The sequence below is a fragment of the Astyanax mexicanus genome, chromosome 5 (assembly GCF_023375975.1).
Source record: "Astyanax mexicanus isolate ESR-SI-001 chromosome 5, AstMex3_surface, whole genome shotgun sequence".
NCBI classification, from domain to species: Eukaryota; Metazoa; Chordata; class Actinopteri; order Characiformes; family Acestrorhamphidae; genus Astyanax; species Astyanax mexicanus.
The window spans coordinates 54,108,021-54,132,601 of NC_064412.1; the positions used below are offsets into that span (position 1 = coordinate 54,108,021).

Here is a 24,581-nt window from a genome sequence, read left to right on the forward strand (position 1 = left end):
GACCCCGGTTTGATTCCTGGTCTGGGTAACTATGCTGTAATACACTAATAAGACTCCTTGTCAAGACACTGGCTATGTTAACATGCAAAGCTTTCCTCCAATGCAAATTAATTCTGATTCTAGAATCTGACTGAAGTGTTTATATGTACACTTTTTTAGCCCAATAGTCTGAGTAAACTCTCCGTTTATATGCATGCTACAAGTAGTATCGCTTAGTCCCACCGCCCATGACTAGGAACCAGTGGATGAAAGTGAGGAGTAATGTTCAGCTTTGTAAAAAACTTCTGCCGTGCTGCACATGTACTTAAACATTTTTATCTCATTGGGGATCTAATCAAGTACTGGTGCTTACAAGGCTACTATTCTTCTATTTAATCTTCTATTTAAGCTATTATTCTAATTATTAATGGATTATTATGATGCATGTAACCATAGCCAATGAGATACTATTGTAATATATTATTGTAAGTAACTGTGCAAGTCATGCTGGATAAAAGCATCAGATAAATGCCATGAATGTAAATAAAACAACTTTCATGCATGTTTATAACCCCATTGATAAAATACTCACTTTTCTGTATTGGAGACCTTACGGAACTCACGGACGCTCATAGGCTTCTTCTGGATGTTGTACTGCGTGAAAAGCCCAGACTGACCAGTCACCACTTGTTGAATTGGAGCAGGAATAATCAGGTCGTCGATGTCATCATACGTACGCCGGGGCTTCCAGTCTTTTGGAGGTATGATCTACAACACATTACAACACACTCAACACTTTATAAACCCATTTCTCAAACATTGCAAGGTGACCATAAACTTATAGAGACAAATAAATATAAATAGGTAAACATACTTTAAATTACTAGACTTAAATACGTGCAATAAAAAAATAAAACACTGCAGTGGTTTAGACTGAAACAGTTATGAGAACAATGATACGTTTCCACAGATTGGAGCAATGTTAACCTTTGCAATCCCTGCTCTGTGTGCCCCCTTCGACTCCATATAGGCGATGTATCGACTGAAGTCTTTAAACTCCTCCTTGGTTGGATGGAAGGTCATGATCCTGAAAGCAGGATTCGGGGCTACTGAGTCTGAGGCCATTCCTGCAACTGGGATTGATTACACAACAAGAGGTAGAGATTAATAGGTTTAATGAATAGTACATTTTATAAACAGTTAATAATATTACGTTACACAAGTGTAGGTATGATAGACTAGCCAAGAACTTAACAAAATCATGTATTTTTAACATTTAACATTGTATATACAACTGTAACTATGCTGAAAGAAGGCTACATAAAAAGGCAAAGGACTAAAATTATACATTAGAAAATAAAAAGACTAATTTAGATTAATATAATCCTATAGCAAAGTAATTAAAGCATTGCAAAAACACTTTCGAAGACATGTCAACACTGTCAACACTAACATCAGTTAGTGTAGAAATATGCTTATGTTACTAACTAGTAATACACAACTTACACAACAATACTAACAATAATAAAATATTTTATCACAAGTAGCTATGTTAATTTAATACATATTTACCAAAGTAACAGTTATTTAGTTATTAGTTAGTTATTTACCTAAGTAATTCCAGTGCCCATAGGCCCTTTCATTTGCAGATTATATTATTAGTAGTGCCCTATCACCAGCTGATTTTCTATCAAATTTTAAGGAACATTTGTGACAATTTTGCAAATCTTTTCTATTTCAAATTAGTTATTCATAGTAAAACAATAACTATAATAATATGTTATTCACAAAAATGTACACTAGCAATACTTAATTTATCTTTAAATCTTTAAAAAAGGCTTCTGGTACTTTTGTGTAAGATACAAAACAGCCCACCTCAACAAAACCCCTTTTTTAAAACTTTAAAGAAAACAAAATTACAACACTTAGCAAAACAACTACTAAAAATATTTTCTTTTCTAACTAAATAAAAATTCCAAACAAACCCCAAAACATCATGGGAACACCCTATTGTCACAAAACTTTACAATTACAGGACTTCTGCTTTTTGATGTACAGAAAATATATGTAAAAAAGCAGTAACTTTTGGGAGGCAGGGGTGGCAAATAATTAAAATGTATTTTCTTGCATATTTTTTGCAATTGTAAACTGTATTTTAGCAGTGACAAATTTGCATAATAACAGTCATTTAAAGTTAAAGTTACAGAAAATGTTCCTATTTTTTAAACATATAAACCGTTTTGTTTTACAGTTAGTTTCTTTAAAACAGTAAAACAGTGATTAATACAGTGTAAAAGACTCTAAACTAAACTGAGAGGCTGCAACTCTGAACTTGTTAGCTAGGCTAGGCTAGCTGAGTAAGTTTAAGGCACAGAAAGCTAACTGACGTTAGCATGCTAGTTAAGCTAATGTAGCTGTCTGAATAAGACCCGCCCCGTAAGTGTGATTGGACAGGGTGCTCAGCGCCGTTCATTTCCAGGTTTCTCATTGGTGGAAGCTCACGTCTGTCAAAGTCAGAACCAGTCACGTTGCAGTAGTGCAGGATAAACACACCGTGGTTAGCACTCAGGCTGATTTCAACAACAAACTTTGACTTTGGGAACTGAGTGAGTGTAAAGTCGTATATTAAACCCGCCCGCGCGCTTCAGCGTTATTACAGTAATTAGAGAACTGCTAGCTGAGTAACTTATATCAGTAATAAACAGACAGAGCTAAAGTTAGTTTCTGCTGTGGTTAGCCCGTTAGCTCAGCACTGCAGCGCCTCTAATTCACTCACAGCAGCGCCGCGGGGAATAAACTCCGCCTGGTTCTGGAGCAGAAATGAAGAATAAAGTCTTACGCGTTTGTGGAGTTTATCTGCAGGCGATCTGTCCTCAAACTGCGCAGAAAAACGCGTCGCTTACTGCGGGATTCAGCGCGCAGCCAAAAGATCCTCCATTACTGTGACACACGAGCACGCATGCGCAGTGCGACTGTTTACAGACATGGAAGAAGGCGTTCCCCACTAAAATAAAAAAAAAAAAAAAAATAAATAATAATAATAATAATAATAATAATAATAATAATAATAATAATAAAACATATTTAATAACGAGCATGTTATATTATTAGAATTATAAATGTATAAATATTTTTAAATAAATAAATGTTATAATTGAAATATTATAAATATAAATAAATAAATATATATTTTATTAAATCTTTCCATTTTAAATCAATTACCAATTAAAAGCTAGTGGAATTAAAAAGTTTGGGCACTCATTGGGCACTAATTTTCATGATTTTCCTTTATAAATCATTCATTGTTCGGATCAGCAATTTCAGTTAAATATATCACATAGTAAACGAACACCGTCATATTTGAGAAGTGAAATTAAGTTTATAGAATTCACAGAAAGTGTGCAATAATTATTTAAACAAAATTAGGCAGGTGCATAAATTTGGGCTCCAACAGAAAAATTACATCAATATTTAGTAGATCCTCCTTTTGCGGAAATTACAGCCTTTAAACGCTTCCTAAAGCTTCCAATGAGAGTCTGGCTTCTGGTTAAAGGTATTTTGAACCATTCTTCTTTACAAAACATCTTCAGTTCAGTCAGGTTTGATGGCTACTGGGTAGCAGTAAAGTGATGTGTTGGAATGCTGTGTTCTTTTAACGCCATGCATACCACCCTCCAAATAACTACATTTTAGTTTCATCAGTCCAGATGTGCTTCAGCATACCTGAAGTGACTCAGTTTGTGTGCGTCGAAAAGGCTTCTTCAGCATTACTCTCCCATACAGCCTCTCCTTGTGTAAAGTGCTCTGAATAATTGAATGATGCACAGGTCTGTGGGTTGACTCTGGCTGTTCTTACCATTCTTCTCCTCTGATTATCTGAGATTTTTCTTGATCTGCCACTTCGGGCCTTAACTAGAACTGTACCTGTGGTCTTCCATTTCCTCACTATGTTCCTCACAGTGGAAACTGACAGCTGAAATCTCTAAGAGAGTTTTTTGTATCCTTTCCTTAAACCACGATGTTGAACAGTCTTTGTATTCAGGTCATTGGAGAGTTTTGTTTTGAGGCTCCCTTTTTGCCACTCTTCAGAGAAGATGCAACGAGAAGAATAATTTGCAATAGGCTACTTTAACCCTTTCTCATAATTGATTTGGATGACTTAATATTAGTATTATTCTACAATTCAGAACATTTTAAAATAACGAAATAATTTGTTTAAACTTTTTATGGGTACCGTATATGCAGTACAAAATCAGCAGAAAAATAATAATCAAAAAACAGAAAAAGAAAGAATAATACACGTTAAATAACTTGATATACAGTTGTGGTCAAAAGTTTACATACACTTGTAAAAAAACATAATGTTATGGCTGTCTTGAGTTTTCAATAAGTTCTACAACTCTTATTTTTCTGTGATAGAGTGATCGGAACACATACATGTTTGTCACAAAAAACAGTCATAAAATTTGGTTCTTTCATAAATTTATTATGGGTCTGCTGAAAATGTCACCAAATCTGCTGGGTCAAAAATATACATACAGCAACATTAGTATTTGGTTACATGTCCCTTGGCCATTTTCACGGCAACTAGGCACTTTTGGTAGCCATCCACAAGCTCCTGGCAAGCTTCAGGTCGAATGTTTGACCACTCTTCTTGACAGAATTGGTGCAGTTCAGCTAAATGTGATGGTTTTCTTGCATGAACCCGTTTCTTTAGCACTGTCCACATGTTCTCAATGGGGTTTAAGTCAGGACTTTGGGAAGGCCATTCTAAAACCTTAATTCTAGCCTGGTTTAGCCATTCCTTTACCACTTTTGATGTGTGTTTTGGGTCATTGTCTTGTTGGAACACCCAACTGCGCCCAAGACCCAACCTTCGGGCTGATGGTTTTAAGTTTTCCTGCAGAATTTGGAGGTAATCCTCCTTCTTCATTATCCCATTTACTTTCTGCAAAGAACCAGTTCCACTGGCAGCAAAACATCCCCAGAGCATAATACTACCACCACCATGCTTGACAGTAGGCATGGTGTTCCTGGGATTAAAGGCCTCACCTTTTCTCCTCCAAACATATTGCTGGGTGTTGTGGCCAAACAGCTCAATTTTTGTTTCGTCTGACCAGAGAACTTTCCTCCAGAAGGTTTTATCTTTGTCCATGTGATCAGCAGAAAACTTCAGCCGAGTCTTAAGGTGCCTTTTCTGGAGCAAGGGCTTCTTTCTTGCACGGCAGCCTCTCAGTCCATGGCGATGTAAAACACGCTTGACTGTGGAGACTGACACCTGTGTTCCATCAGCTTCCAAATCCTTGCAGACCTGCTTCTTGGTGATTCTTGGTTGACTCTTGACCATCCTGACCAATCTCCTCTCGGCAGCATGTGATAGCTTGCGTTTTCTTCCTGATCGTGGCAGTGACACAACTGTTCCATGCACTTTATACTTGCATATAATTGTCTGCACAGTTGCTCTTGGGACCTGTAGCTGCTTTGAAATGGCTCCAAGTGACTTCCCTGACTTGTTCAAGTCAATAATTCGCTTTTTCAGATCCACACTGAGTTCCTTTGACTTTCCCATTGTAGCTTTTGTAGCTGAGTCTAATCACTGGGTCAAATGAGCCCTATTTAAATGGGCTCATGAGAAGTCAACAGCTGTAGTCAATCAGAATCACTTACAAGAAGTGAAGAGGCCATGACATGAAGCTAATTTGATTGACACAACTCGCTACATCACCAAAATTGACAAATTTTGTTGCTGTATGTATATTTTTGACCCAGCAGATTTGGTGACATTTTCAGCAGACCCATAATAAATTTATGAAAGAACCAAATTTTATGACTGTTTTTTGTGACAAACATGTATGTGTTCCGATCACTCTATCACAGAAAAATAAGAGTTGTAGAACTTATTGAAAACTCAAGACAGCCATAACATTATGTTTTTTTACAAGTGTATGTAAACTTTTGACCACAACTGTAGCTTGTTATTTGCTTTGCAATGTGAAACCATGATAATAGAATAAATCTGAGTGTTATTTTAGGATGTTCCCTTCAAAACACTGTAATTAAAGCAAGAATGAAGACATTGAGTTGTCTCCTGCAGCTCTAGGAGGCTAATTTTCTCCCAGAGTTCAAGGCTGCACAAAATTACACCGAATCCCATTATTCTGTAATTACGACGTACAGAGCGATGCGGCAGCTTTGACCTTTACACAGAAAGGACAAACGCTGACTAATTAACCTAATTATTCCTTCTTCGCACAGTTGCAGCAAATTGTACCTTTGCCCTGATCTGAGGTAATCTGAATAGAACTAAACTGTCCAGGTGGAGCATCCTGGTCAGCAGAGCACTATAAGAGGAGGCCACACACACACACACACACACACACACACACACACTTACATACACAACCTAAGTGCTGGCAGGCCTGTGTGCATTAAAAAGGACCACTGCTAGGGCCCCACCAAGTCCGAACATTATTAAACAGTAATATATGCTGATTCTGAGATGGTTTAGAAAAAAATAACTACACCTGTACACCTTGTGAGGGGTTATCTTGTGAGTGAGCGGCTCCATCTGGCTAGAATTGGACACTCTATGCTCTTTACTCAATACCAGCACAGACACTGCTATTGGCTGCTAAATTTCCATTGTGATTACAGTACCAGTCAAAAGTTTGGGCACACCTCAAATTCAGTAGTTTTTTGTACATTTATTTGCATTGTAGATTCATAGTAAAATCATCCAAATGATCAACTATAAAGAAAAAAAACTATGGAATTATGTAGAAAACAAAAAAATATTAAATAAACCAATATATGTTTTATATTTTAGATTCTTCAAAGTAGCACCTCCTGCTTAGATGACAGCTTTACACATCTTCACTTGATTTTCTCAGTTAACAGCTGTGCTGAACTCATTAAGAGTTTATTACTTAATTAATTTCTTGCCTCTTAATGTGGAGAGCATCAGTTGTAAAGTAGTGAAGAAATAGAGTTGGTATACAGTGAATAGCTCTATTTGAGTAATGTTCTAATACATATTATAACAAGAACTACTCAACTGAAATATTTTGTATGTGCTGTTTTCTTGTAAATTGACTTGTAAAAAAAAAACCTTCAATACAATTTATATGAAAGAACTACTCAACTAAGTAAAGGAAACAATACTTTAAGAAATGAAGGTCAGTCAATCCGAAAAACTTTGAGAACTTTTGAAAGTATCCTCAAGTGCAGTCACTGCAAAGACCGTTAAGAACATTATGATGAAACTGGCTCTCATCAGGACCACCCCAGGAAAGGAAGAGCAAGAGTTTCCTCTGTTGCACAGGAGAAATTCACAAGTTAACAGCACTTCATATAAGAGCACCTAAATGCTTCACAGAGTGTTTTGGTTTACTACATGATTCCATCTGAGTTCCTTCATAGTCTGGATCACTTCAGTTTTCATTTACAATAAAAGAAAAACATTCATCCATCCATCCATCCATCGATCCATTTATTTATCTGTGGGCACAGTGAAAAGCCAAAGAAGCCACAACAGCGATATAAAAAACCCAATTATTCAACTTTATTAACATCAAGGTTTTTGGAACATATTTTCTCTTTGTATTTTTTTTTATTTATTTTATTAACAAATAGAAAACAGACTGCATGTACAACAGATTGAACCCTCGGACATTTCGCTCCAACGCAAAGTGAAGTAAATCATCTGCTCGCTCCCATGTGTTCCAGCGCTCTGGGCGCTCGGGCCGCTGGGGAGAAGGGAACGCTTGAGTTGAGCAGAAGTTTGCAGAAATTCTCAGTCCAGTGGTGCTTTTTTTTTTACTATATTACTGTATGTAGTCCATCTTTCAGAGCCACAGTGAGATATGTGATCGTATGGCACCGCATCACGTATGAACTTCCGTAGAGTTTGGGTTTAGGATTTACAGGCCAGGAAACTGAAGATACTGTAGATTCATCCAGACACTGTGGTCAGCTGACCCACCTTGCCTACTAGTTTGGACATTTTGGACATGGTTTTAGGGCTGCAAGTCATTATGGTTTAGCTAAATGACTAATCAATCATTGTGCCTTTCTTCACTTACACAAGAGAAGCCATGTCGCCCCCTACACTTCCTGCAGTGTATTACAATCTGTCAGAACAAATTATTCATGGATAATATGAAGGTTATACAGCATTATAGAGCTTTGGACATGAAACAATAGAAGCCATATCGCCCTCTACACTTACTTTAGTGTATTACAACTGGTCACACTTCCATAAACCCTCAATAATCAATCAATGTTGCAGAGAAGTGACTGGGTTTATTGCCTGTTTATTAACTGTTGCAGCCCCGAGAAATGCTATGAATAGATTTTCATTGCTGTACATTTTCTAAGCCACTTCTTTGACCACAATCTGGCCTTTCTGATCTTCTGAGTTGTGAATCTGTCAGGACAACCTGACCTTTAACCTGGGAAAACAAAGGCTTTGCTTACAGTAAGCAGCACACAGGCCCTTCAATTTCATTATGAGGCCCCTCGAGTGAAAAGTTTCCAGAAAAAAATCACAGTTTACAGCAATTTGTTAATCTTTTAAAATCAGAGGCAGAGTTTGTACTATAGACTGTGTATCAGAGTGGACAGAACACCCCCCATCTCCCCACTCACTCCCATTATAACTCCCATTTTTAAAGCAAAAAGATAGCCAGAATGGTCTTAAAAATTCTGCATTTTCATGATATCCAATAGTCAATATTAGCTGTTGATCAACTTTCCCACCACAGCTGTCAATGACTTCAATACTGAAACCCTTAAAATATCTCAAATATATCAAATACCTTCTATAAAATGAAGAAATAAAAAAAGAAAAGGCATAAACAGAACACAACTGCCAAAAATATTAAATTATTAAAGTTTCCTTTCTGCTCCAGTTACTTATATGGATTTAGATGGGGTTAATAGTTGTATCGTAGTAAGTCACCAGATAGTGTAAGAGAACACTGCAGTCCAGTCCACTTTTATACACAGTCTATGGTCTGTACACACATTTTTTTTTCAGATCTCATTACTCGATTTCTTTTACGACGGTGGTCCTTTAACTGCGGCGTTACACCATTTGATCTATTTATTTTTTTTTTTTTTAACACAGATAACTCTTCAGAAAAAGGTTTTAGGAGCTGAAAATGTCCTAAAGATCTCCCCCTCTCCCACTGAATAACAGCAGATCATTAAAAACAGAATAATAATAATAATAATAATGATAATAAAAAGTAATAAGTAAGAAATGATCAGCAGCTTGGAGTATGAGTCCTCTAATATGAGTAATCTGGGTCATGCTAAAATACATGCCCATTAGCGCTAAACATAAAAGACCGTATAATAATCATAATAAAATCATAAACGGATAACAAAGTGTGGAAAAATAAACATAAAACATAAAACAGATCCCCATACAGATAAAATAGATAAAATAAAAGTATAAATGACAAAATTGACGTACTTTTGTTGAAGGTACAAATGTATTGTATTGTAATAACAATAATAATGTTATTAATCATAATAATAATAATAATGCAGATGATAATGATTAATATGAAGACAATAGCTGATAAAAAAAATAAATCAGTAAGGTAATTTGCATTCTCAGCAGGATTACAGAGACAGGAGATGTAGTACAGTAATATAGATACCAGAACGGTACGGCGGATGTTGCTGTTTGTTGTCTTGAAAGAGAGACGGACACGCGTCTGGACGACAGTGTTAAGTTGCTGCTTCCAATTGTGACTCTTCTTTACTTTCTTTACTATTCTCTCCCTCTCTTTTCCTTCTCTTCACTCTCTTCTCTCTCTTCTCTCTCTTCCTCTCTCTCTCCCACAGCCTGCATTCTGAATCAGTGGGGTTGGTTTTGGCTCAGAAAGAACTGGCTGCTCTCCTGAGGGGGCGTTTCCAGGGCTTTCCGGAGATTTCCATGAGTGGTTACGTTGCATAGTGATCAAAGCTGCCCAGGTACTCCAGAGCCGCCCTGTAACACAGCTGGTACTGGTCCTGGAAACACACACACACACACACACACACACATACAAAAAAAGATTGATTTTTTATTAATCCATTGCAAAAACAGCAAAACAGTGCTTTCCATTCCTGATACTTTAATAGTCCTGTCCAGCATACACTATACACACCAAAGTATTGGAACACCTGCTCATTGACCATTGTTCCTTCAAAAATCAAAGGCATTAAATAGAGTTTATTATGCTTTTGTTGGAGTTACTGTCTCTACTGTTCTTTGCTGGCCTCTGGAAAACATTAAGAGACCACTTCAGTTTCTGAATCAGTTTCTCTGATTTTCTCTATTTCTAGGTATATGTTTGAATAAAATTCTATAAACTACACACAGCATTTCTCCCAAATTCCAAATAAAATTATTATTATTCAGAGCTTTTATTTTATTTTCAGAAAATTAGAAATTACTAAAATAACAAAAAAAAAAGATGCAGAGCTTTTTTCAGACCTCAAATAGTGCAACGAAAAGATCACAGTTTTCATGCATCTTGACATCATGTTCTCCTCCACCAGTCTTACACACTGCTTTTGGGCTTTAGTTTATGCTGCTTTACTCCTGGTGCAAAAATTCAAGCAGTTCAGCTTGGTTTGATGGCTTGTGATCATCCATCTTCCATTTAATTATATATATTATATATTATTTATTAAATTTTAAATATTATATATCAATTTGGTAAAAGGCAAGAAACACACTTAGAAATCTGGTGAATGCTACGGTGGCTGAGAAAGCCCAACGCAGTGCAAATTGAAAAGCGCTGCAAAAGCACAAAACACATCCATCAAAATTACAACACAGGCGCAGCAAATAGAAAAACGCGCTGCAAATAGAAAAACGCGCTGCAAATAGAAAAACACGCTGCAAATAGAACCACAACACAACGGAAGTGAGTCACAACACAACGGAATTTTCCCGGGGGACCTTAAAAGATACTGTACCAGCTAAGCTGATCTTCAGTAAATTCTCGGACTTCACTATGTGTACAAAGGACAATACGTGGCAAACAAGGCGTTTTGTGAAGCAGAACTTTTAATAATATGCACACAACCGTGGTAATCACAGGTAATAAACATTACTTACTTTTCAGAAGCTTGTTTGCCACTTATTGTCCTTTGTATACAGCTGGTACAGCATCTTTTAAGGTCCCCCGGGAAAATTCCGTTGTGACTCACTTCCGTTGTGTTGTGGTTCTATTTGCAGCGCGTTTTTCTATTTGCAGCGCGTTTTTCTTTTTGCAGCGCGTTTTTCTATTTGCTGCGCCTGTGTTGTAATTTTGATGGATGTGTTTTGTGCTTTTGCAGCGCTTTTCAATTTGCACTGCGTTGGGCTTTCTCGGCCACCGTAGAATGCAGTACAGAGATAATCCAAAAGGGGGCAGAACACATTTGAAATATTTGTACAAGATTTTGAAATACTATAATATTTATTATTCAAATGTATACATTTTGGAAAGGTCTTAAAATCTCAAATCTTAAACGAGTCAAAATATGTCAAATGTTGTATTGAACATGATTGTATTGAATGTAATCATGTAATATACTTTGATTTGTTTTTTTATTGTAATCTGTAGATTTTAAAGGTTAGATGGCTTTAGACTCTCTTTTTCTCTTTCTCTCTCTCTCTCTCTCTCTCTCTCTCTCTGTCGCTCTTACCTCTGTCTGTACCATGGCAGGTCTTTGAGTGCGAAGTGTTTTGACTGTCTGGAACAGATCCACCACTCCCTCATACCTCATCCTCTCCAGCACAATACTCAGAGTGATGAACACTCCGGTACGACCCACACCAGCACTGCAGGAGGCACAGCATACATCAGCACACAGACGTATATAAAAGCACAAATTACCCCTGACATATAGAAACTTTCTCCCTCTGAAGAAATGAGTGAAACTATATTTTTAGAAAAAGTAAAGAGGAAAGAAGAGCTGATTTTTTTCCTGAAATTCAGCCAAAATGGTTTTAATAATAATAATAATTGGAAAAATAATTTACTTTAGCAATGAGTAATCTAATTTTAATTGACAAAAAGATAATTGAAAAAAGATTTTGGGGGGGGGGGGGGGGGGATGGTATGATGGGGGATTGGGACATCCACATTTATTTTCTTGTGACAGTGACCATTAGAGGTGGAACAAAATATCGCTATTGTGGTATATTGTATTGTTTTCATTTGTGATAAATTATCGATATGTGGCCTAAAATATTTATATTTTTATTAAAACAGGGGTGAGAATACATTTTTAATAAACCATTTGGCTACCCATGCTCACACATTTAAAAAAAAAAAAAACACCAACACACACACACACACACACACACACACACCTGCAGTGAACAGTAATTGGTCCATCCTGGCCAAACTGCTCCTTGGTTTTGTGCACCTGCCCGATGAAGTCAATAAAGCCTTCTCCCGTCTTTGGCACCCCTTGTTCCGGCCAATCAGTGAACTGGAATTGCCGGATAGTCCTGGACTGCCCGTCCTGAGAGAGACGAGAAGAAAACAATACTTTGGATGTGATGTTGGCTTTAGCTGTGTGATCAGGAATCCAATAACAAAAATTAAAACCACCATTTACCATCCAAAGGAAATGCATAATCCACACATCATTTACAAACCTAATTAGCAAATTCTCCAAAATAAGAAATCTAATAGTCAGCATTACTATCAGAGTCCTACTCAACACACCAATCAGAATTGTTAATCATTCCAAATTTCATAATCAAAATACCAAACAGAGCTCTAATTAGCACCTCAATCAGAACCCTAATCAATATCTAAATAATAAACTTTATTCAACATTCAAATCTTAAATCTAATTAGCACATCAATCAGAATCCTAATCAATATTTTAATTAAAACCCTAACCAAGATCTTAATAATAAACTTTAATCAACATTCAAATCAGAACTCTAATTAGCACATCGATCAGAACCTGAACACATGAATCAAAATCCTAATCAATATCTTAATTAAAACCCTAACTAATATTTAAATAATAGACTTTAATCAACATTCCAATCAGAACTCTAATTAGCACATCAATCAGCACCCTAATTAACACATCAATCAGAACCCTAATCTATATCTTAATAATAAACTTTATTCAACATTCCAATCAGAACTCTAATTAGCACCTCAATCAGAACCTGAACACATGAATCAGAATCCTAATCAATATCTTAATTAAAACCCTAAACAATATTTAAATAATAGACTTTAATCAACATTCCAATCAGAACTCTAATTAGCACATCAATCAAAACCATATTTAACTCATTAATCAGAACCCTAATCAATATCTTAATTAAAAATCAGCATCTCAATGAAAAACCCTACCCAGCAATAATCAATATCCGAATTACAACCCTAAATAATACATTATTCAGAACCTTTATCAGAACTTACATTTAAACCCCTAATCAAAACCAAGACCCAGAATCAGCAGTTCCACTCGGAAAATCCCATTATAACCTTAAACAAACTTTTCTAAAAAAAAATAAAAATAAAAATAACTCAAGTAATTTCATTTCAATCAGAAGCACAGGTCTGATCAAAAACTCCAATTAAAACTCTAATAAAAAAGCTCTTCTAATCAGAACAGTCAGAACCCCAGTTCTAAATCACTGCAGCCCCGTGTTTATGATAATATCTGTTATTAAAGGAGCTCAGGGGTGGGACTAATTGCTCTTGGCTGGGTGTTTAACAGACAGCTGACTGTATAAAAACAGAACAGCGCACTGGGAGTAGGAGAATATGAGGAGGAAAGAGAGAGGCGTACCCTGGCATCTGTGACTTTAAACTCGCGGAGGATGTACTGAGGCATGTTGTACTCGGCCATGGGGTCCACCACAAAGTACTGATAGCGTGCAGAGCGCTCGGCTGGCCAGTACTGATGGCACTTCTCCTGCAGGACAAAAAGAAAAAAAAAACATACAGTTCCATGCATGTCAGTGTGTGGTGTTTGTGTTATTGTATACATTTTATTATACATTTTATTTCCTACATATTATATCAAGTCTACTTCTAATGTTCGTATTGCTTTCTAATGTGAGAGGACTATTTCCCAATATAAACATATTTATTTTAATTATTTTAATAAGCTTACCCGTCCCATCTCTCTGAGTTTGGTCAGCATTACTACTATAGTGGAGTTGTGTTCCCACAGCATTCTCCAGAAGTCCTCAGTAGTCTCCGCCAGTGGACCCTGTGTGGCAATATAGGCCTTCTGCTGCCTGCAGACACACATACAGTATACACAAATTACACTTCGGAACATATTAACTTTAATATAAAAACTCCATATACTGTATAGTTTCAGGCTGTTTGCAATGTTCTTATAGCCTAGGCCACATTTGTGAAAAGCAACACTTCTATTTCTCACATCCTCAGAGAGTTCTTTGCCATGAGGTGCCATGTTGAATATCCAGTGGCTAGTATGAAAAAACTGTTCCCACCAAAGCAACAAATTTAACACACCTGATGCTTATAAAATTTAGACATGTTTACTGTAAGGTGTAATCATTTGTGATGCAGCTATTTAGACATTATAGGCTTTTATGTGAGTCAAACTGCGGATATAGTCATATATAAGATATATTAGCCAGATAACGCTAATTAGTTATGACAGCTATGAACAAACACTGTCTTTGCTGCTCCATGCAGAGTTCACTATTTATAGCACATGCTGTGCTGCACATCTCATTAAAATCTGTTTAAAAACTGTTTAAAAGCGCAGTGGCAAATTTTCAGCATTACATTTTTCTGTGTAAAGCAGCTTCACACTGCACATATATAAGTAAACGTATTTATACATATAACTCTGACCAATCAGAGAAGACTAGGTTATTTATGAGCATTTTGGTGCGTTTAGGTTTATGCCTGTGTGAAACCAAACCAAACAGATGGAGAAACCGCTCACACAGCATGTTATGACTAATCACTGTTTATATAAAGGTACAGACTATTTGTAATACACACACACACACACACACACACACACACACCAATACACAAAACAGATCTGCACAGTTAGAGTTATAGTCCATCTCTATAAACAGGTGGTGCTAATGTTATGGCTGATCTGTGTACAGTATATTCAGGCACAAACCCTTTTTGTATTACACACACATATTCACATACATATATATATATGTCTGGCTAGAATCTTAAGTACATAATGTGAGGTGTTAAATAAACAGCAGATGGCACTGTGACATCATGCTGTCAGTGCGTGATGACTGTGTGACTGGTTATGAAGCAAAGCTGAACTGGATGTATTTATATTTATATACAGAATCTCTATATGGCTGTCACTGCTCCTCCTTACCCTATTCAGTGTGAATGGATGCCTGTCAAAAGATCAGCTCAACCAGGCATGCTAATGCTGCTGGCAGGCTTTAGACACCATTGGCTGGTAGTGGCCACCGAGTAGCATAATTTGTACACTGGCTATTGTTGGCATTGTTGAGAGAAACATTAGCATTATTGACATTAGCATCCACATGATTTCCTTTATTTTCGGTGGAGAAGCCAAAGAACATCATGGTTAGGCTTACTTCTAGCTCAAATCTACTGACATGAAGCTGTGAGATGCAGTATGTAAGTAGTATGCAAACTGATTATGAAGTATCAGTGAGGGATCACCCACACATACTCACTTACACCTGTTTACAGTGGTATAAAAAAGTTTGGGCACCCCTAATAATTTTCACGATTTTCCTTTATAAATCATTCTTTGTTCGGATCAGTAAATTCAGTTAAATATATCATATCGCAGACGAACATATAGATATTTGAGAAGTGAAATGAAGTTTATAGGATTTACAGAAATAGTGCAATAATTCTTTAAACTAAATTAGGCAGGTGCATAAATTTAAGGGCACCCCAACAAAAAAAATTATATCAATATTTAGTAGATTCTCCTATTTTTTGCAGAAATAACAGCCTCTAAACGCTTCCTAAAGCTTCTGGTTGAAGATATTTTGTATTTTGACCCATTCTTCTTTACAAAACATCTCCAGTTCAGTCAGGTTTAATAGTTTCTGAGCATGGACAGCCCACATTAAAAAAAAGAAAAACACACCACAGTTTTTTTTTTTTGTACCAGTACTTGTTTCTCTGATTTGTTCAATTTCTTACTTACTATAAAAATGATATAAAAACTCCAGTATCGCTAAAGTATATTATAGCCGTGGCTACTATCTCTCCAATGTATCAACACCAAGGACTGCCAGTGCCAAGGAACGTTCTGTGACTTCAAGCCAATAAAACCTGATGAAAGTGTGCAGCGTAAAGCAGCTGGCCACAGTGCAAATGTCATGTGCAAAACCCCTTAAAAAAAAAGCCTGTGATTCAGGCATGTTCCAAGTGGAATGAGCCCTGAGGCTTGCACGAGGCTGCAGGCCTTTCGCCTCAGGCATCAACCCAAACCCAGTGTATAAAGTACATACTGGGCACAGCCACTGCAATTTTTGTTCCTATTTCGAGTAGAAAGAAGAAAAATGGAAGGTTTTCTATTATAATTCAGTGGAATTATAGCTTAAAAAGTGAATTATAAAACTGAATTTGGGGATGGATAAAAGGGTTGGGAATCAAAACAAGTATAGTGTGATCTGTTCCTAAGATGCTTGAGTGAAATAACTTAAATTAACTTAATCAAAAACTTGTAACTCTCTAAAGGTTCCAAATGTAAAATGTGAGCATCCAGAACCATGAATATGTCTGACAGTTGGACCAAGGATTTAAGCTTGTTCAGACTGCCTGCCCAAATCTGAATTTTATGTATCTAGTTTCGATCCAGATTTATTTTTGATAGTGTGAACAGAAAAAAGCCAGCTAAAATCAGGTTTTTCCAAATCAAAAGCAAACTGCATTTGAAAGTGGTTTGAAATGTACAATTTCACTTGTATTTTTAAAGATGAGTTTCAGTGTGGACACATCAGATGCTCAAATCAGATTGCAAATTGAATTTTTTGCATCATCAACAATGTGACAAAAATGAAGATGTTAAAATCAAAGTGCTGTATTTTGCATAACACATGTCCAGAGATCAGAGACCAAAGAACATTTAGGCAATAGCGTGTGTATAACTGATTTATAACATAACATATAACATATAACCTGGAAATTCCAACATCTAAGTTCGGATTTAACACAGAATAAGCCCTGCTGTGTTACAGTGAGCATGTTAAAGAAGCCCTGGCACTCTGAATAGTGATAATAATCCTGGGACGAAGGTCTGCTGCACTCAGATTCAACCTTTCACAGGCCAAACCCAGCGAGACAGTCAATCTGGGTGGGATGATAAATTTCCCTGTGAGTCTGGGACACCAGGTCCCTGTGCACCTGGGAGTGGCAAGAGCTCCCCTGATAAAAGCTGAATTATTTCTGCCAGCCAAAGTTTCCCTGACCGGTCTGGAGAAGGGAGAAGAGAAATGGGGGTAATGTGAATCAGAGACAGGCATGAGAGGGTTTACATCCACGAGTTAATACAAATTTTACTCAATAAAACCAAATTAAAAAATGGAAAAAAATAAAAATGCAAATACATTTTTGACATTTATGTGGCAAAACATTTTAAAGAAAAAAACAATTTTATTATTATTTTTTAAAATACAAAATACAGAAAGAGGGAGTAATACAGAGCAAAAAAGAAGGAGGGAAGCTTTCTGGATTTTTTTATCTTAAAAGTATATTTTCTGAGGTTATGAATGAGGATTTTATGTTTTTTTTAGGGAATTTTGTCAGTTTTGAGCTGTCAGCATTTTATTGGCTGATTTGTGTGTCCTTCAGTACTTCACGACTTCAGTACAATGTTCTCATTGGTTGTTTTTTAATGAAGTATGTTTAAAAAACTGGGATGTTATTAACTCTTTTTTGTATTTCTTATAAATTAAAAGTTCTTTAGTCAACAAGAGCTGCGTTTTATTTTTCTATTTTTGAAAATATGACAAAATTAAGAACAAAATTAAATGACTTAATTTGCAAGATAAGCAATTTGTGACAGAAATAATATAAAAATTTAAAAAGCAATTTCTCCATTGATTTTCATTAATGTACTATTATTTCATTGTCAAATCTAAAATAAAAAGCTAAATGGAAAAAATGAAACCTAAAAGTTAAATTTGGCTTGTACTTCCTTTTCTCCTGTAATGTGAAAAGTGACAAAATTCAAGCAAGAATGAAAAGCATATTAATAAAATAAATTTCTGTTTAAGTTTTAAACACTGAATGCTCTTTTCAGTGCTCAAATAAGAATGAAAATGACTTAATGCCACCTAGTGCTGATTTACTTTTTTCTACTTTTCATTTCATCATCTTCCTTTTCATTTTCAGGGTGTGCATATGTAAATATATGCTAAATAGTAGTGGGAGGGGCTTCCTGCTGCAGAACGGCTCACTAGTAAAATCACAAGCACAGTGAATTTGTAGTGAAATGACTGTATACAGCATTAGTGCTGCGTTATATTAGATTTTATTAGATTGGTGATATGAGGCTTTAACATACCGGCCAATTCATTAAAACCATCTCAGTTCTGACCTCACCGCCCAACTGACCTGCTTTATTGATCATATACTATACACTAACCAGCCACTTCATTATAACCACCTTCAACCTGTCTTTTAACAATGATATACAGAGAGAAACACACACACACACACACACAGTTTCTTCTAGATAAAACAAGAGCTGTTTTCTCAGGAAATCAGTGCAAGTGGCCTGATTTCACGCACCAACTCACACACACTCACTCTTACACACACACAGACAGAGAGAGAGAGAGAGAGAGAGAGAGAGAGAGAGGAAATAGTTAGTATTTAGGTTGATGGTGTGTTTTCTGTGCCCAGTTGAGGTCATTTAGTAACAGATAAAGTGGTGCTCAAAAGCATCCAATCCATCTTCCTCAGCACCCTCATCATCCTCATTAAATCACACTCAGGGAAAAGGAAATGCGCAATGTGTGTGTGTGTGTGTGTGTGTGTGTGTGTGTGTGTTTATATCGCCATCTGCTGAAGGGAAGTCAACCTCAGTGCTACAGTAGCTAACGAGAGATATTACCAAAGCTTTACACACACACACACACACACTCACACACACAACACACACACACACCCGTACTTTAGGTGATGAGCTTTATTGTGCAAACTGAAGTTAAACTGTGGCCCCTGTGGCCCAAAAACACACTAAAATTCACTATAATTGCACACACACATATTCCCCTCCCCACCCATATCCATAGATTTGCACACAAACACACACACGCACACACACACACACTAATGCTACCTTTCTTACTAAGCCTGTGAGCTTCATTAGACGAAGGCATGTTAAACAGTGGCCCCTGCAGTGAAATATGCTCAAACACACACTTACACACACTTACACACACACTCCCGTACATAAACAAACTCATCACACTAAAAGCAGTGGAACGTTTCTTTCCCTCAGCCCTTCATTACAGACAGGATTACAGCCAATTACTCCGCTTCCACTCCAGCAGCACACCGCAGGACCCCTCTGATCACATGCTAATTTCATTAAGGGCAATAACTGGAACCCTAGACACAGCCTGAGGAGACACACACCACCACCACCCCCCAAACCTCACACACACCACCTGATTTCACAGTGTCATGTAAAAGGCACGGTATATAATGCACTGAAATTCACAATGTCATTGGGCAGGAACCAGTATCAGAAATAGTGTCCCATGACTTTTGCCGCATCCCATGGATGCCAATCGCATCCCATGGAGTCAACTGTCTGTTCAGACAGACACTTTATCATCATGGAATGTTCCATTGATCTAGGGCCCATTATCAAGCCTCATCGCTCCAACTCTGATAATTCACGTCAACTTGCCATGAGCACATTGGCTAGTGTTTAACCTCACTCACAAAATAACACCTCACAACTTACACAGGTGTGGGTTTTCCATCTTTTTTTTTGCCATCTTTTGGCATATCTGGGTATGATCAGTATCCGAGTGTGATTAATATGTTCACACTTGCCCAAACAATTCAGATCTGTGCCCCTATTTTAGTGATCTATAGCGCACCAGTCAACTGCGGATCACGCAGCTTGATTTAGGGTGTGTCATTGTGTCCTTGGTATTGTGAGGGCCCCATAAATATGGCATATATAGCTTGGAATAAACCAATCAGTGTGCCATTTGCCATTCCCTTTAAGAGACAGGTGAGCTCTGACTTTGGCACGTTCGTATCTTAACAGCGGTGCGCTTTTGTGCGTCTCAGAAGAGCATTCTGACCTGCGTGTTCACGCTTTGAAGATACACCAGCAGCTCATTTAAGGGAGCAGCAATGTTATTTTATTCTTTATTCTGTTTACTGTTGAGTTAAAAGTCAGGTTTGCGTGGTGCACAGTGTGCATGACGCTCCCGCATGACTAAAATATGATTGATTGGGTGGCTGACTGTAGACTGTTGTCAGGGTTTTAATAAGTCAGTGGAGCTCACGTCAGACACTTCCAGACCACCACACCCATCAGTGTAGATTTATGCCTAAACTCCGACGCTATTATAATGACTGGGGCGCAAGGTGGAAAAATAGACTGCTGACGGGGTGTAAGATAGTGATGAGCATTGTGACACACCATGAGCAGGGTGTACGATAGGGCCCCAAGAGTAAAGAAAATTACCTCAGAACTGACCAGACTATAAAGTGCAGGGGTGGGAATGCTATTAGAGAGACGAGAGGTCTGGTTAACAGCAGTTTTGCTATGTTTGTAGGAATACAGAAATGAGGTATTGTGTGTGTGTGTGTGTGTGTGAGGCTCTGTGTGTGTATTTGATGCACGGACTGGAGCACGGCGAGCGTATCTGAGGTGACGGGTAATCATTTCATTTCCCTACAGGGCCGTGTTTGTCACCTGTCAGGCCGCAGTCGTTTATTCGGCCGATACACTCCAGGTTATGGACAGTCCTGCCAATAAGGCCAATTTGTCCTGACAACTGCCAGCACAAAGTGAAAGGCTACAGAGACAGAAAACACTGAAACAAGGCATCTCTCAGCTGTCACTACCCACCAGAGAGACAGAGAGAGAGAGAGAGAGAGAGAGAGAGAGATAGAGAGAATAATTCCCTCACTGCCTTGTTTTGTGAAGAATCTTGTAAAACTAATATTTCTATTTGTTTATCTTTTCTATAAATGTCACTTTTCTTCTTCTACCTCACTCTGTCACTCGTCTTCCTTTAAAACAACTCACTCCTCTCTTTTCTGTGCTTTCTTTCTCTCTTAGTATCTTCTCTTTCAGATTAAAAAGACTATTTAAATCTAAAAGTTGATTTCTAACCAACTGACACTGTCTCAGAATCTAAACAAAACACAGATTAGTCCACACAGACAATATACAGAATACTGCAATCCATAATATACCACTGTTACTTTAAACCCTGCAGTGTGATTGGCTGGGAGATGTGCTAGGTGTGCCAGTATGGCATGATAATGGCACTCTGACCAAATCTCTACATGTATTAGTCCATCATATTCACACACACATAACAAAACAGTACTGAAACCAGCACTTATAAGAGAAAACACCACAATAGCAAAGCAAAGCAGTAAAATTCTGATTATATAAGTATATATATATATATATATATATATATATATATATATATATATATATATATATATATATATATATATATATATATCACACGCTTACCTGTATCCATCGAGGAAGCTGGCATTAATGTAATCTGAGCCCTCTACTCCTCTGATTGGCTGAAGACACACGCGGGTGGACTCGAAGGGCATGATGTTGACGAGTCTGTTCTTGAACTTGTTGCAGGGCAGGTTGGCACTGATGAATCTAGAGGTATGTGCTTTGGAGTTTGCTAATTTCTGCAAGGAGAACAAACACACAGAACATTTAAAAAAATCATTCCATTCCATTCATTCCATTCATTGTATATGTTTAACCCTTAAATAATAATACAAAAACTAATAAAACCTTCTTGTTTAAGGGTTTAAGGGACACTCAACATCTCTTAATAAATATTTACTTAAATATATAAAGATTCAGGGGGTATAAATAACTATAAAGAAACAGAGCAAGTGTAAGAGATAAAAATGAGAGGGAGAGAAAACATTTGAAAAAAGAGATGGAGAGAGAAAGAGAGACAGAGATATAGGGAGAGAAAGGAAGAAAAAGGGAGATATAGAGGGGCAAAGAGAGAATGTGAGAAATGGAGAGAGAAAGAGAGAGAGAGAGAGAGAGAGAGAGAGAGAGAGATGTATAAAGAAAGAGACAAATTGAGAGAAAGATAGTAAAATAGAAAGAGATGAGAGAGAAATAGACAAAGAGAGATAAGAAGTAAAAGAGAGAGGGAGATGAAAGAGAGAAAGAAGGACAGAAAGAGGGAGATTGAGAGAGGCAAAAAGAGAGTGTGAGAAATGAAGGAAGAAAGAAATAGAGAGAGATGGAGAAAAAGAGAGAGATGGAGAGAGAAAGTGGGAGAGATGGAGAAAGGCAGAAAGTGTGAGACATAGAGAGAGAGAGAGAGAGAGAGAGAGAGAGAGAGATGGATAAAGAAAGAGAAAAATTGAGAGAAAGATAGTAAAATAGAAAGAGATGAGAGAAATAGACAAAGAGAGATAAGAAGTAAAAGAGAGAGATGGAGAGAGAAAGTGGGAGAGATAGAGAAAGGCAGAAAGTGTGATACACGGAGAGAGAGAGAGAGAGAGAGAGAGAGAGATAGATGGTGAGAGAAAAATGAATAGAGTGTTAAAAATTTAGAGAGAAAGAGAAAGAATGAAAAAGACAAATGGAGAGAGAGAGAAAGAGATGGAGAGAGAGAGAAAATAATGGTTTGAATGAAAAAAGAAGAGCTGGTGAATCAAATCTGCAGCACAACAAGCATCAAAACACAATTTGATTGGCTGTGAATTTCCAGCAGATCTGCAGCTGTCTGAATCACAGACTGAGTTCTGCAGCTCTGCTCTGGACGCTGGCGGAGAGTTATACGGGCACGCTGCCTAACCGAGGAGCAGAACTCAAACTAAAGGTGCAAAGCGTGTTTTTACACCCAATAAATCCAGGCTGGGTGCCAGCTGTGTGGTCACGCTGGCAGATGTAGCGGTAAGAACAAAATGTAAAACACTTTATACTGAATGAATTCAGCATGAAAAGCTGCCATATGAGGTGTAGCAGGCATGTTTTTTTGCTATAAACTCTATATGCAAAGTATATTACAAATATATTACATAGATTTGAATGTATGGATCTGAAACAGCAAATTTCAGCAAAAGTAATTGCTAAAATTCCCATTTATGGAATATCTCATTCAATATTTCTAATTTAGAAAAATGTAAATTTAAAACTGATGTCCACAAGTTTTGGGATTTGGGGGATTTAGGGCCCTCTCTGGTGCGAATGTGTAATTGCACCAAGCATGTGGAAAAATCATTTTAAACTGGGCGGGTGTGATTCCGATTCCAGGTTATGTTCAGTCAGAGAGAGAGAAAAAGCATGTTTGTTTCCAATTTTGTTTTTTTTACTATGGGTGAATGAGCTACTGAGCTCTGAGTTTCCCCTTCTGAAGTCCCCATTGCTCCACCAGCCGCTCGCGTTCAGTAAAACTGAGCCGGATCCACTTTTAGAGGCAGAACATGTGACGTAAGTACATACAGACGTGTCGTTCCAGCACAGAAATACAGAAATGCTTCTACTTTCAGTTTAAAAACAAAATAATACAGACTGCCACTAAGATATTTTTGTCAGTATACAGTATAGCGTCAGTGTCAGTATACAGTACATTTGATTTGGTTAGATTTAATTTAACACTGTAGTTTATGGAGCGCAATAGTGCAATAATGATGTTTATTACCAGAGGTGGTATCAACTAGGGATGTGCCATATTGTATCATACGCAAAAATATTGCAATTTCTTTTAATATAGATATCGCAAAAACATCCTGAAATATTGTGATATTATTCTAGGGCCATATTGCCCATCTCTTTGTGTCAGAACACCTTGTAAAGAACCCCTGTATTAGACTAATATGGGAAATAGTAGACAGGAAATAGTAAATCAAAGAAAACGTATAATAGTAAGGTACTATGAGTAAACATTTCACTGGTACAATAGATCTGTGTGTGTGTGTTTGGTTGTGTGTGTGTGTATTCTGACCTTGAACTCCAGCTCCATGGCTGTGACTGTATCTCCAGGGGGCACCTGTGTAAGTTTTTGGATGTGTGTGTAGAGGCTGCGGGCCGGAACCTCGGTGTGTCCGCAGGTGGCCGCCTCCAGCAGAGCCTCGTGAATAAACACGTACTGATCCTCCGTCTGCACCATGTAGTTCCTCTGAGCTCGCATGCAGGTCACATGACCATAAATGTCCACCGACTTCTCGTGCTTCATGCGTTCCAGCATGGCGTCGATGACGATGAAGCAGCCTGTTCTTCCTACACCCGCACTGAGGGACAGACAGCGGCTGATCAGAACCCTTTCAGTGCTTTACAGACGTCTGAGAGTGGTGTAATGTGACATTAGGTGAATATACAGTACAGACCAAAAGTTTGGACACACCTTCTCTTTTTCA

General features: G+C 37.4%; 2 protein-coding genes across 10 annotated transcripts in view; both read right to left on the bottom strand.

The window, feature by feature from the left end:
- kdm4aa (lysine (K)-specific demethylase 4A, genome duplicate a) overlaps positions 1-2,946 on the bottom strand; it is a 28,135-nt gene extending 25,189 nt beyond the window's left edge. For both annotated transcript variants that reach the window (XM_022675390.2, XM_022675389.2), the window contains exons 1-3: positions 2,819-2,946; positions 967-1,112; positions 572-747 (exon numbers count right to left, since the gene is read on the bottom strand). In XM_022675390.2, the coding sequence (XP_022531111.2) occupies positions 572-747; positions 967-1,104 (314 nt within the window). In that variant the 5' untranslated portion in view covers positions 1,105-1,112; positions 2,819-2,946. The remainder of the gene's footprint in view (positions 1-571; positions 748-966; positions 1,113-2,818) is intronic.
- A 4,572-nt stretch (positions 2,947-7,518) lies between these two features.
- The window catches only part of ptprfa (protein tyrosine phosphatase receptor type Fa), a 351,362-nt gene continuing 334,299 nt past the window's right edge, over positions 7,519-24,581 (bottom strand). For all 8 annotated transcript variants that reach the window (XM_049479799.1, XM_049479803.1, XM_049479804.1 and 5 more), the window contains 7 exons: positions 24,170-24,455; positions 21,703-21,881; positions 14,122-14,248; positions 13,795-13,920; positions 12,341-12,495; positions 11,671-11,806; positions 7,519-10,002 (listed from right to left, as the gene is read on the bottom strand). In XM_049479799.1, coding sequence (XP_049335756.1) covers positions 9,934-10,002; positions 11,671-11,806; positions 12,341-12,495; positions 13,795-13,920; positions 14,122-14,248; positions 21,703-21,881; positions 24,170-24,455 — 1,078 coding nt within the window. In that variant the 3' untranslated portion in view covers positions 7,519-9,933. The remainder of the gene's footprint in view (positions 10,003-11,670; positions 11,807-12,340; positions 12,496-13,794; positions 13,921-14,121; positions 14,249-21,702; positions 21,882-24,169; positions 24,456-24,581) is intronic.